This window comes from Hoplias malabaricus, chromosome 11 (genome assembly GCF_029633855.1).
Source record: "Hoplias malabaricus isolate fHopMal1 chromosome 11, fHopMal1.hap1, whole genome shotgun sequence".
Lineage (NCBI taxonomy): Eukaryota > Metazoa > Chordata > Actinopteri > Characiformes > Erythrinidae > Hoplias > Hoplias malabaricus.
In genome coordinates, this window is record NC_089810.1 from 8777440 (window position 1) to 8790087 (window position 12648).

The 12648-nt window shown below is 39.3% G+C and overlaps 1 protein-coding gene across 3 annotated transcripts in view; it reads right to left on the reverse strand.

Annotated features, from left to right (window-relative positions):
- The window catches only part of megf11 (multiple EGF-like-domains 11), a 147742-nt gene that overhangs the window by 16386 nt on the left and 118708 nt on the right, over window positions 1-12648 (reverse strand). For all 3 annotated transcript variants that reach the window (XM_066684558.1, XM_066684559.1, XM_066684557.1), the window contains one exon: window positions 9872-10006. In XM_066684558.1, coding sequence (XP_066540655.1) covers window positions 9872-10006 — 135 coding nt within the window. The remainder of the gene's footprint in view (window positions 1-9871; window positions 10007-12648) is intronic.

Here is a 12648-nt window from a genome sequence, read left to right on the forward strand (position 1 = left end):
GTTCATACCCACCCTGTCTCAGGTCACCGTCTGTGAGGAATTTAGTGTGTTTTCTCAGTGTCTGCATGGGTTTCCTCTGACTGCTCAGGTTTCCTCTCACAATTCAGAAACACAGGTTGATAGGTGGACTGGCCATCCAAAACTGTTCACATGTGTGAGCCACTGGGTGTTGCCCTGTGACAGACTGATGTCCTGTCCAGGGTGCGCCCAGTGATTCCGGGTAGGCTCTGGACCTGCCGCCGCTCTGGACTGGATAAGCGGTTACAGACAACGAAAGACTAATTCAATGAATTAATGAATGAATGTATTAATAACTCCAATAATTGACAAATAAACACATTAAAGGACCCACATCACTGACGATGAACAATGTGTTATTTTAAAGGTTTAATGCGACATCTAAACAAATTTAGATACGTGTAAATTAAGCTTCACAAATGTCACAAAAGTAAAATATTACATTCACTGACCAGCCCTAACGTTAAAGCCACCTCATTTGTCTGTCTGTTTGATCAGATCCACTGACCTTATAGGTGCACTTTAAAGTTAAGGATTGTAGTGAATATATTGTTATTCCCTTTCAGTCTGTTCTTTAGCGGTCAGGACCTCTGCAGGACCACTGAAGAGCAGGTATGAGGAATTGAGAGGTGGCTCATTCTCAGTGCTGCAGTGACACTGACATGGTGGTGGTGTGTTAGTGTGTTTTGTGCTGGTATGAGTGGATCAGACACAGCAATGGTGCTTGAGTTTGTAAACCCCCTCTGCTGTTTAGCTCCAGATCAACTACTATCTCTAATTTTACATCTACAAAGTTGTTTTTTCTAATAGAGTGGACAGGGAGTGGGCAAGGGACAGGTTCTCTCATACCAGTGCAACACATGCTATAACAGTCACCAGACCAGTGCTGAAAAAGCATGAGGACCTAAATAAAACTGCCCTGCTAAAGGGGGCTAACAATATATGCATCTGTAGAAATACAAAGTGCACCTAGAGGATAAGTGGAGCTTATAAAATGAACAATGTGTAGAAACAAGTGGGGTGGCTTAAATCTTTTTTAAGTTTTTGTTTCAGAGTTCATAAGCAACAGCTTCACTTCTCCTTGTTGTAGATTTTAAAAATCAGAAACTGTACTTTCAAAAGTATTCCAAATGCATAACGATTGTTTTGATGATGATAGCTGAGATATTCTCTAACATGTCAGTACAAAATCCCATATGTGTTCATCTGGTTTGAGAACTGACAGCAGCAAAGGCCATAGCATATGATTTACATCATTCTCAAACTCATTAATTCATTCATTGACCCTTTGTACCCTGTGGAATGGGGCCATTTTACCTTGGAAGAGAACATGCCCGTTACAATAGAAGTCATTCATCTTACCATCAGTGATAAGTAAAAACTATATTGATTAGCAGTGACCCTAGAGTTAAATACTAGATTATACACATAAAATAACCAGGAAATGTCTCATAAAGAACAATTGCCAGTCCATATATTGCCAAGCACTCACCCATGTCAGATACTAGCTATTTCCAGAGAAGATTTACTGATAAAAGGACAGAATGATGGTATTCTGCATTACGCACAGTTCTATAAAATCACCTACTCCAGCTCCAGGAACCCTATTTCCAAAAATGTTGGGACATTGTATAAAATGCAATTAAAACAATAATCTGTGTTAATTATTATAATATCTGTTACAAACAAAAAACTATATACAGTGAAACCTTGAATTATGGGTGAATCAACGTCGTTAGGTCAATTGTTTGCTTTAAGAAGCGAGTGAGCTTACGCCACCCACCACTAGATAGCCCAGCGAGCCTAACCAAGTGAACTGGTTATCTTACCGTGCAAGCATCTCTGTCATAACACTGTTTTTGTAGGATTGTAGCATTATCGTGTAGCAAGTAAGTTAAGCTAAGCGATAGAGCATGAAAAAAAACCCTCCCCCAACCTCCTCCGCCAAAATCTTCCACCTCCGCCAGCATCTTCGTCTGATCTTCAATGTAAATACACTTAATAGAACCTGTTTTTTCTTTACATTCTCTGTTATTATGTATTTTTTTTTTTATATATTATTTGTTATTTATAAATGACATTTTTCTTATTTAAAAACACATGAATAAAGTGTTTAATGGAGTGTTTAAGTGATTTAATGGGGAAATTTAATTTGATATATGAGCAAACTGAGTAATGAGCTCGGTCACAGAATGAATTACACTCGTAAGTCAAAGTATTACGGTTCTATGATTTCCTTGAACAACATGATTGTATTTTATTCCATTCATTCATTCACTGACTATAACCATTTATCCAGGTCAGGGATGCGGTGGGTCCAGAGAATACCCAGAATCACTGGACACCAGTCCATTTGACAGTATTTTGTAAATAAAAAAAATATTTATAATTTAATGCCTACAACTTTAAAAAAGCTGGGAGAGAGGCATATTTACCACTGTGTTACATCACCTTTACTTTTAATTACACTGTTTAATCATTTGGGAAATGAGGATACTAATTGTTAAAATTTTGTAAGCATTAATTTTTGCGCATTCCTGCTTACAAGAATGACATAAGATTTCAGCTGCCAGAAAGTCTGAATTTCCTGACTGTCCTCTTCAAGATGTACCATAGCAGATGGATCTGGACTGCAGGCAAGTCAGTCAAGCACATGCACTCTGAGTCTACAAAGCCATGTTGCTGTAGCACATACAGAATGAACCCTGGCGCTGTCTTGCAAAACGTGATGTCTTGTAAAATAACATTGGACCAGAATAAGACATCGCATTGACAGCATGTCTCTCTAAAAACCCAATGTTTGGCTCCGCATCAATGGAAACTTCTCACATATCATCACTGTCCAGTTAAAAACATATATGCCCAATTTTGTGGATTTTTGGTTTACAACATCATTTGAACAAGGAACTTGAAGAATGGTCTCTGTCAAATGTGTAGTGTTGCCAGCCTCCTGACCAAGACACGGCACAGATTTATAGTGCTAATCTGACATGGTGAATGTCATGAAAGAAAAAAATATTGTGTAATTTTGGTTCTTGAGCTAGTTCTGTTCAGGAATCTTAGAACCTTAGTACCCTTCAGTGAACTGACGCATATTTGAATGGAGCCAAGATTAAACCAAGACCAAGTGCCAGAGCCACAGATAAACATATAGAGTTATCAAAGTATTTACAGTGGGTTCAGATCATAGTGAAATCACCTTGAATCATGTGGGCCACAGCTCCAGAAAACAGATGGAACATTTCATTTCTAATCCCCTTGCCATTTTCGTTTCTGTTTTCAAATTAGAAAGTGGATAACATGTCCACCGAGCCTTAATCATTTAGTTTCTGTACTTTTTCTACTTTTTTTTTTTACCTGCCCACACACATCGCCACATTTTGTGAAGAATAACATCTTTCTTTGTTCCAGATGGAAGTTAACATTTCAGTTTTTTTTTCTTGTTTTAGTTGGTGGAAATGCACCTGCAACTGCTTAAACTTTGGTGTGCAAGAAGGAACTGAACCAGTTCCACGGTGGAAAAGTGCTGATGTGGCATTTCTTGATGTTGCGGCGGACAGTGGTATGTGACAAGGATTTTCCAAAGTGCTCCCTAGCCCATTTGTCTTTATTTATTAAGGTAGCTTGAGAGTTTCTCATTCCATGCCATCTAAGGGCTCAAAGGTCACCCATTCCCTACACAGACTGAGATTTCTCCAGATTACCTCAATCTTTGTATAATATTATGCATAGTACATAGTGAAAAATATTCAAATCTTGATACCATCACCAGATAACAGTTCATCTGCTTATTATGAAATGTTTTAATATTCAAATGTATATTGAATATCTTATTAACTCTGCAACTTTATTTTGTTTACCTGTGTGATTTACAGGCACACAAACATATTCTGATATTTACTAAATTAAATTCAGTTGTTCAATGAAAACACTGAAAAAAGACTTACATTTTTAAAACATATCCTAACTTTTTTGGAAATTGGGTTTGTAATTGAATTTGTTTGTGGTTTGATTTATGAAGACAGAATATCCACCTATTAGACTTTGTGTCATATGTGATTTGTTAATTTGCTATGATGTAAAGACAAGGTGGATATATTCTAGGTGATTCCATGATTTCTGCCCTGTCTGAATAATTGCAATTATTTTAAAAAGTGTCTTTAAATTTGTTATTTTCACTTGACTGATCTATTGCCAAACCAAAAATATTCTGAACTTAACTGAACAATTTGATTCAGTCACATAGATCACTAGAAACTTTGAACCTAATTTCCTCTCCAAATTCCAGATAACCCGTTTCGACCACTAGCTAGGTCTCCCCCGATCACATGATCTTTTTTATTTTTTTGCTACCAACAGAGCGTTATTGGATAGCTCATCACACTTAGAGGAGTACAGTAACTAAAGTTCTGATTGTCAGCTAAAAGACACTTTTATTGGCTAGCACTGTGTTGAGTGAGGGAAGTAAGGCCAACCTCAGGGAGCGAGGCCAGTTGCTGTGATTTGGACTCCTGGCCTTGGATGACATCGCTGGGGATTAAATTTGCAGTCTTCCGATGATAGGGCCAAAGTAGAAACAGTTGTACCATAACCATCATTACTGTATTTTATCATGCCATGTCAAAAACACATTTTCCATTGCTCGAGAGATAATTACATCTACTTATAGACTATAGTTTGTGTGTTGTGTAAATTATTGACTCATTTAAAATTTTTAAACATAGCAAAATTATTAGAGATGTACAGCATGACGGTAATCAGCTCTATTACATCACATCAGCTTAGTTTATATTCTAAAAAAATATGCTGTGAGTTCCTTACTACCTTATAAAGGTTATTATATAAAAGCCTTATAAAGATTTTTTATTTGTCAATTGCAGTTAAGTAATAATGAAATTAATCTCTTCAAGGTGACAGTTTTTCAAAGAAATTGCTCTATACCCCTCAAACGATCTAAAGCACAAATGGTTTTAGACTTATCTCCACACCAAGGCACATGACATTCCCCAGGGTCACAGTATTTGCAATGCAAGATGCTATGAAGGGGCCGTGTGAACGTTGGCCATGTGGCATTGTTTCATAAGGCCTCAGAGCAGAGCACTGCACATCTATCAGCGCCCCGTTTATCCATCTGTGCCACCTCTACTCTCCATGTACAAGAACAAGGACGACTGATGTGCCACGGAATTAAAATAGCGCTTGTGTACATTTTTAATAAAACGAATATTTCAGCCGCCTTCTGACACTCTACTCAATTAGAGATTTCATTTCAGATTAAAGTTCCATCAGGTCTTTTTTCACCCTCTACCCTCTACTCTTGGTTTGGAGGAAGAGGGCAAGGAGGAGGGGATTCAATCAGGTACATACAAAAGGGTCTTCACCCCCTCACCAAAGACAAGGAGAGACCCCAGCGACGGGTAAACAGCCATCTCTGTCATGTAGGAAAAATGGAACAGCACAATGGAATCAGATAAGGTGTCTTCCTTTAAAGAAAGTTGAAATTAAATCTTTGTGACAGTGGCTTATTTTAATAATCATATCTCCATGGCCCTCCTCTATCCTTGAGGAAAGCGCTCTTTCAACTCCCTCAAAGAGGTTCTTATTAGCCAGAGGGAGCTTCTCTGCTCTTTGGTTGCAGGGCACAGTCTCGGCTGTGTTTCTCAGTGTTGTTCTTGGCCTGGCAGAGCTTCATTAAAGCTCTCCTGGACACGTGGGCTTGAACTTGGGATGGCAGAGGATGCCAACACACGCCAAACTACAGACGCTTCCTCTGAGCCCTGCTTTTCTTCCAGTAATGATCATCCGGACAAATTAACACCAGTATGGTTTCTTGCCTCACCCCCCTTTTCCCGACCCTATCCTTTTTCTCCTTTAACATATTAAACATTTATTCATGAGACAGCTCTGAAAGCCATGAAAGTGAATTCTATATATGCCCACTGCCTTTCCCTAATTCATGAAAGGACTAGTTAATTATTATGAGAAGTTATATCTATATTTCATTTAGAAGTCTATCCTCAGTTGGGTGCTGTGGGACAGGAGGTAGATGTTAAGGTTCATTAGTTTGAGCTGGAAATCTGCCTCATTGACCCAAAACTCACTTAAATCACTTGTATATGTCTGTACTACTGTTACCCCACAATCAATATTTACTCTTCTCCAGCTGCAGACGAGCACCCTCCATTCAAACAGCTGTCAATGAATATAAATCTCAGTGTGGAAAAAAATGATGCAGGTTTATCTTAGTTTGGAGACTTCGGGATATTAGTTGTTTCCTAATTAATGCTGATCTCCAGCAGAATTGTGATGGTTTAATCTTTGAGTCATTAAGAGGGATATTGCAGAAGCCTTCAGTGCTTGTCTGTCTATAGAGATTTTCCATCACTGGGGTAGAAGCTGGAGACTCTTGAATGAATATAATAACCTTCTATATAATAATAATAATAAAAAAACAAAAAAAACCCCAACAAATTGAAGCCCTACATAGACATCAGCAGTGTTTACAAGCTATAAACTTTATCTTTAACAGTAGGAAATTTTTATAGTGTTGGAACATTCCACTGAGGATTTAATGGTATTCAGCAATAAGAGCACAGCTGAGGTAAGGGACTGATGTAGGATTATAAGTTCTGGACCACAAACGCCACTCCAACGACCATTGTTCCACAGTCAAAGCTGGGAAACTTCATTCTCCACTAACCCACACTGTCATTGAGCATGGCTGTAGAGCGTTCCATTTACTTTCTTTTTTTTTTTTCTATGGAGAATACCCAAGCTGTGTGTGCACACCTCAACATCTGTGACCCATAATGGAGCCAAGTACAATTATAAAGGGTGTTAAATATGTTTTGACATACAGTGTGAAAAAGTGAGAAAATCTGCTACTGCACATACATCTGCCTTTTAGCCATTGACCTTTGGGCACTGATTCATTGTTTCATTCAATATGTTCTTTTGACATCATCTGAATTGTAACTGATGGATGAGATTTAACATGTTACAGATCAAGTGAGAACTGAATCGAAAGCATAGAACGCCAAACTTGATATAACTTAGCTTTGATTATTTTTTATTTTATTTTCAAGCTTCAACTTTTTTAGAGTTGGTATTGCATAATAGGTAACATCAGTTCTTCATGTTTCTCAGCTTGGGCAGGTACACTACACTATACCAGAGTCCTTGGACAAGACTCCTAACACTGCATTCACCCAGGTTTATAAGATTATTACATTTATAAGTTGCTCTGGATAAGATGTTCATGTATTTAATGAGCTTAAGCTACTTGACCACCTCTGCTATTAGTTCTTTAACCTAAGGGGTCGAAGTCAGATTCCATACCTAGTGGGCTGCAACTGTGCAATAATGAATGTCTTCCCTTTTCTCTTACTTTAAATTCAACTCACAAAGCCTTTCCTAATTAGCTGCTTAGTTGAATCAGATGTACTTAATGAGGCGGAATGCTAAACTCTGCAGAGCTGTGGTCCACCAGGTCTAAAGAGTCTGACACATTCTGATATGACTCTTTTTTTCATAAATTCTGAGCAATGGGTCACAACATTTACACGACCATCATCCAAACGACAAGTGAAGAATCCAACTGGCTTCAAGTAAATGGTTTATAGCAGCAACATGCAGAGTTGCATGAATGAGCTGTGCTCCACCATGAGTCTCATACATAAAGCTGAACTGGAAAATGACTGATCATTAAGGAGAAACCTATAATAAACTTCCTGGGTAATTCTTCGGCATATTTGCTGCTAGGTTTCATGAACAAATGTCAGGTGGCAATTTTTTTAAACTCACAATTAATTAGATATATGACTTCTCCTGTTGTGGCTAGTAAGTTCATAAAGTGAAGTTTAATAAAAATTTGTTACATATGTGCAAGTCTGGCCATTTGTGTAGTGTGTCACCTGAGCACAAACAGGCTGTTCCCTACACTGAAGGGGTAATGACTGTTTTGAGTGTCTTAATGTAGGATTACAAATACAGACTTCAAATGCTGGAGGGGAGGCATGGCTTATTAATAACTACTCAAAGGCTTCATCCTCGCAGTGTAGTTAAAGCTTCAGAAAAGTCTGGAGACCCCAGGGTTACCCCTCCTCCTTGACATGTTACAGTGCTACCATGGATTTATATTCACTGAGAGTGTGATGTTGAATTATTGACATGACTTTAACAACTGACAAGCTTTCATTTTTGCAATACAGCCGAGCCAATCAAGGTGTGCATAGCCATGGTTGCTTAGTAAGTTAGTATCTGGTTTGAAAATCCTTGTAAGATTCAAGCTGTAGATTAAAAAACTTTTGTAGGTTTGTAATTGTTTTATAATTAAGAACTCTTAACCATGCTCCCTGATTAAAAAAAAAAAAAAAAGGGTGGTCTCAAAAATTGCCAACATCGCAACCTGTGTTAAATACAACTGTTCAAAATCGATATGTTTTATCCATCTTACAGGAATGTGACAAGACCACCTGTATCATGAAGTTGGTATCATTGCCAATGCAAGCTAACACTGTGGGACCTTGAACTAATATTAGAAGACTAGTGAGAGAAACCAGCCAGCTTTGGCAGTAGTAGCAAAGTTAGCTTAGTTGATTTTTTTAATTTGTTTTTTAATTGAAGGTCTATATTTATAAAAATTGCTTTGACATGAGGTCAAGAACAACACTGGCTGACCAATCAGCGGGAAATAATTTTTTCACCTCAATATCTATATGCACAGACAGTTTAAAAGACAGAGGCACTAGACAGATCTCAGAGAGAATAAAAAATAAACAGTCACATATATCTCTACTGAGTTACAGCCTGTGAGACATGTATAGCCTGAAGTATCAAGGTCCTAACACAGTTGATTTAACCTCATGCACATTTTATTTTATACACTTTATACACCTTGTCTTTAATTCCCTTTCAGTGTAATGCTCTTTTCTCTTATTTATGTGGAGCATATTGAACTGCCTTTGTGAATGCAATGTGCTATACACATAGATTTGCCAGGCCTTTTCTGCTTTAACACGTTATATTCATAGGCTAGCTAACAAGCTGGTGTGCTGAATCATGTGTGTTCCAGTGTGAAAGCACAATTAAAGCCAATATTATCTCTTTTCTGCTTCAGGTAAATCTTGCAGGCTGCTGAATACCGCAGCAAACGATTTGCCTTCTCTGTCTATGAGTTTATTCGCTTGTCTTCCTTTGCCTCTCCTGTTCAAGTGCATTGAACAAGAGTGCTGTGGTATCGACCTGACTCTTCACTGTTTGTCTCAGTCAGAAAGAACGGCCTCAGCAATATTCAGATTTTCTCTGAAGGTTATTTGTCAGTGTGTCAGTGATAATGCCAATTATCTGCACTGTGGTAGAGACGCTCAGTCAGCTCAGTATGCTGCAGATGGGCACCGTGCCCTGTGCCCCAAACAGCACCACAGTTTACCAGGATCAAAATGTATGGCAAAAAAGTAATCACAACTAAACTAAGTTAAACATTATCTGGATTGGTTTCATGTGATTATAATTTAACATGGAATCTGTGTCTCTGCAGGTGTATTTGAGTTCTAACATCATGTCTTTTCATTAAAGGCACGCGCCGTAAGCTGTCATCGTTCTCTGTAATAAACTTGATGTGTGTGAACAATTGTTGCATCAGCTGGACGACAGACAGTTTAAACATTGGATACGTGCAATCCACTTGTCTTTGTGTTCGCAGTACAGAGAACTTTTCCCTCTTAACTCTTTCCATTGATATGATCAGTAGCAAGGGCCTCCAAGGATCTGAAGGGAACAGAGGACAGAGAGAGAGAGACAGACAGACCCAGAGAGAGAGGGCGGAAGAAACGAGGAGAGTGCATTAACTTGCCTTGGTTGCACAGTGGGCCAAAAAAGCCAGACAGGCATTCGCAGTGGCCTGTGATGTGATGGCAGGGACCAGTACTGTGGACACACTGAGGACACGTCTGACTGCAGCGGTGGCCATAGAACCCAGGAGAACAGACTGCCAGAGAGAAGAGGAAAGAAAACAGAAAAGAGGACAAATGTGAGGAAAAACAGGGATACAGGAGTCTGTATCTCAGAACTCTCAGAACACAAACAATACACTCTGCAGCCAAATATTGCTCATCCAGAACAGGCAGAACCGCCCCTTGCTGCATTAACAGCCTGTACTATTCTGGGAAGGCTTTATACTAGATGTTTGTACATTTCTGTGAGAACTTGACGGCATTAAGCCTCAGGAGCATTACTACTGTCAGGTACTGATGTTGGATGATTTGTTTTAGATCATGAAAGCCACCCCAACTCATCCCAAAAGAATTCGATGGTACTGTGTCACTCAGAGAACGTTTCACTGCTCCACAGCTGCAGGCTTAATGCCCCACTAACCGACACCTGACATGGAGCAAGATGACCTTAGTTCCAAGTATTAATATGAGGTTCTTATTTTTGGAGATTACAAAATGGAGAGCGGGGCGGCACGGTGGCGCAGCAGGTAGTGTGACAGTCACACAGCTCCAGGGGCCTGGAGGTTGTGGGTTCGATTCCCGCTCCGGGTGACTGTCTGTGAGGAGTTGGTGTGTTCTCCCCGTGTCCGCGTGGGTTTCCTCTGGGTGCTCCGGTTTCCTCCCACAGTCAAAAACACACGTTGGTAGGTGGATTGGCGACTCAAAAGTGTCCGTGTGTGTGAGTGAATGTGTGTGTGAGTGTGTGTTGCCCTGTGAAGGACTGGCGCCCCCTCCAGGGTGTATTCCCGCCTTGCGCCCAATGATTCCAGGTAGGCTCTGGACCCACCGCGACCCTGAATTGGATAAGCGCTTACAGATAATGAATAAATGAATGAAAATGGAGAGTCGAATGTCTGTCTACAATGCGCGTGCATTTATGTTCGGACATTTATATTATTTTATCATTTATATAAAGGTATGTAAAAGCATAGAGAACATTTATAATAAATATTCCAAACTTGTTGCTTACTGAAACAAGCTGAAATTCGTTTGGAAGTGAAGATTTTAGAGTTCTAATATCTCTCACATCTGTGTTTTCAGCAGAAGGGATGATGAGATATTTCACACTGATCTAAACGAGATGAGAATTAATTGCTATTCCATCTTGTTTTGAGGAACTAAAACATTAATTTTTTGCCACATTTGTCATTTGCTGGCACTAAAACAAACAGAATAATGTCTGAAGAGCAGACTCAAAGCTGCTGCTACAGAATGATTCCTGAATGTACAAGTTATTCAGTAGGTAAATAAGTAATTAATGGTATATTTACTTAATTGTATTCGATAGTATCCATAGAAAATAACATTTACATCGGCTTCTAAATGTTAAAGCATAGAGAAATACTAGAAAGAAGAAAAGAGTGTCACAAATAAACAAAGTAGCTGTTGACCATTAATATTTATCAGTTCCATTAGCATCGAGGTCCACTGAGAAACTATAAGAGAAAGTAGAGCAAAGTAAATGAAAAAAAGAGAAAGAATCAAAGCAAAGTGCAAAGAGAGTCTCCTAAAGTAAGTACAAGGATTTCGGATGTACTGTACAGTACAAAAATGAAAACCTGTTTCTGAAAGGTTACAGCATCTTCATTATCAAAAACAGGTCTTAATCATAGCCAGTAATCACAATACGCCCAGTAACAGAGAGGAGGCTTGATGACTGAGATTGAGGGGACTGAATTACAGGCTTTGTTATTTTCTTTTCTTTTTTGTATTGTCCACCTCATTGTCACGCAGAGTGTGAGGTTCTAGTCTCTCTCTGTCACTCAGGCCTGTCTGGAAGTGCTGCACCTCACTCATTTTTCTTCATTAGGATCTTGATTTGCTTTAATTGCTGTAGCACTAAGTAGTGAGGGAAAGCAGCACGGGCCTGACCTTTCCTTCTATGGGCGGTAGACCCTTTGTAATTAAGATAATTGTAGAACAGTGAGCAGTGTGGGGAAGATTAATCACGTCCTTTTTCTCTCTGCTCTCTAATCCCTAAACACACACACACACACACACACACACAAACACAAACCCTTCTCCCTCACAAATGTTCACATATTTTTGTTGCTGGCTTCTATTTACAGGTTTCGACCCCTTGAAAATGCCCAGCAATCAGCAGGCTTATCACTTGAGCATGCTGGTAGAGAGAGAAGGAGAGCGGATGTGAGAGCCTTCTCTGATGAAGACCACCCGTGCCCCCCCCCCGGCTCTAGCCGGGATTCGGAGCCAGGAGTGCAGCTGGAGTGATTAAGACCTGCTCCATGATGAAGGGTTTGCGCGGCCGCATTTATAAACCCGGGGCTAAGTGCTGTACTCCTCAGCCTTCTCTAGGCAACCCCACTCTTGACAACTCAAGAGTCAGTGTCTGGATGTAGTGAACATGACCCTCCCTGGTTCACATCATATGCTTTTGCTAGTTTCAAGGATTTTAACACTTACGAGGTCTAGAGTCATTTCTATTGTTTTGGTACGCTTCTACATATTAACAGAATTAATAGCAAAGATTCATAATGTACTATATTCACGTTTGATTCCAGTGTGTAAAAGAATGTCAAAGAGATCTGAAAAATCTATTGCTGAGAAAAGCAATAGTCAAAGAAGAAAAGAATTTGATAATCCAACAAAGAAACAGCTTGGCTGACCTCAGAGCACA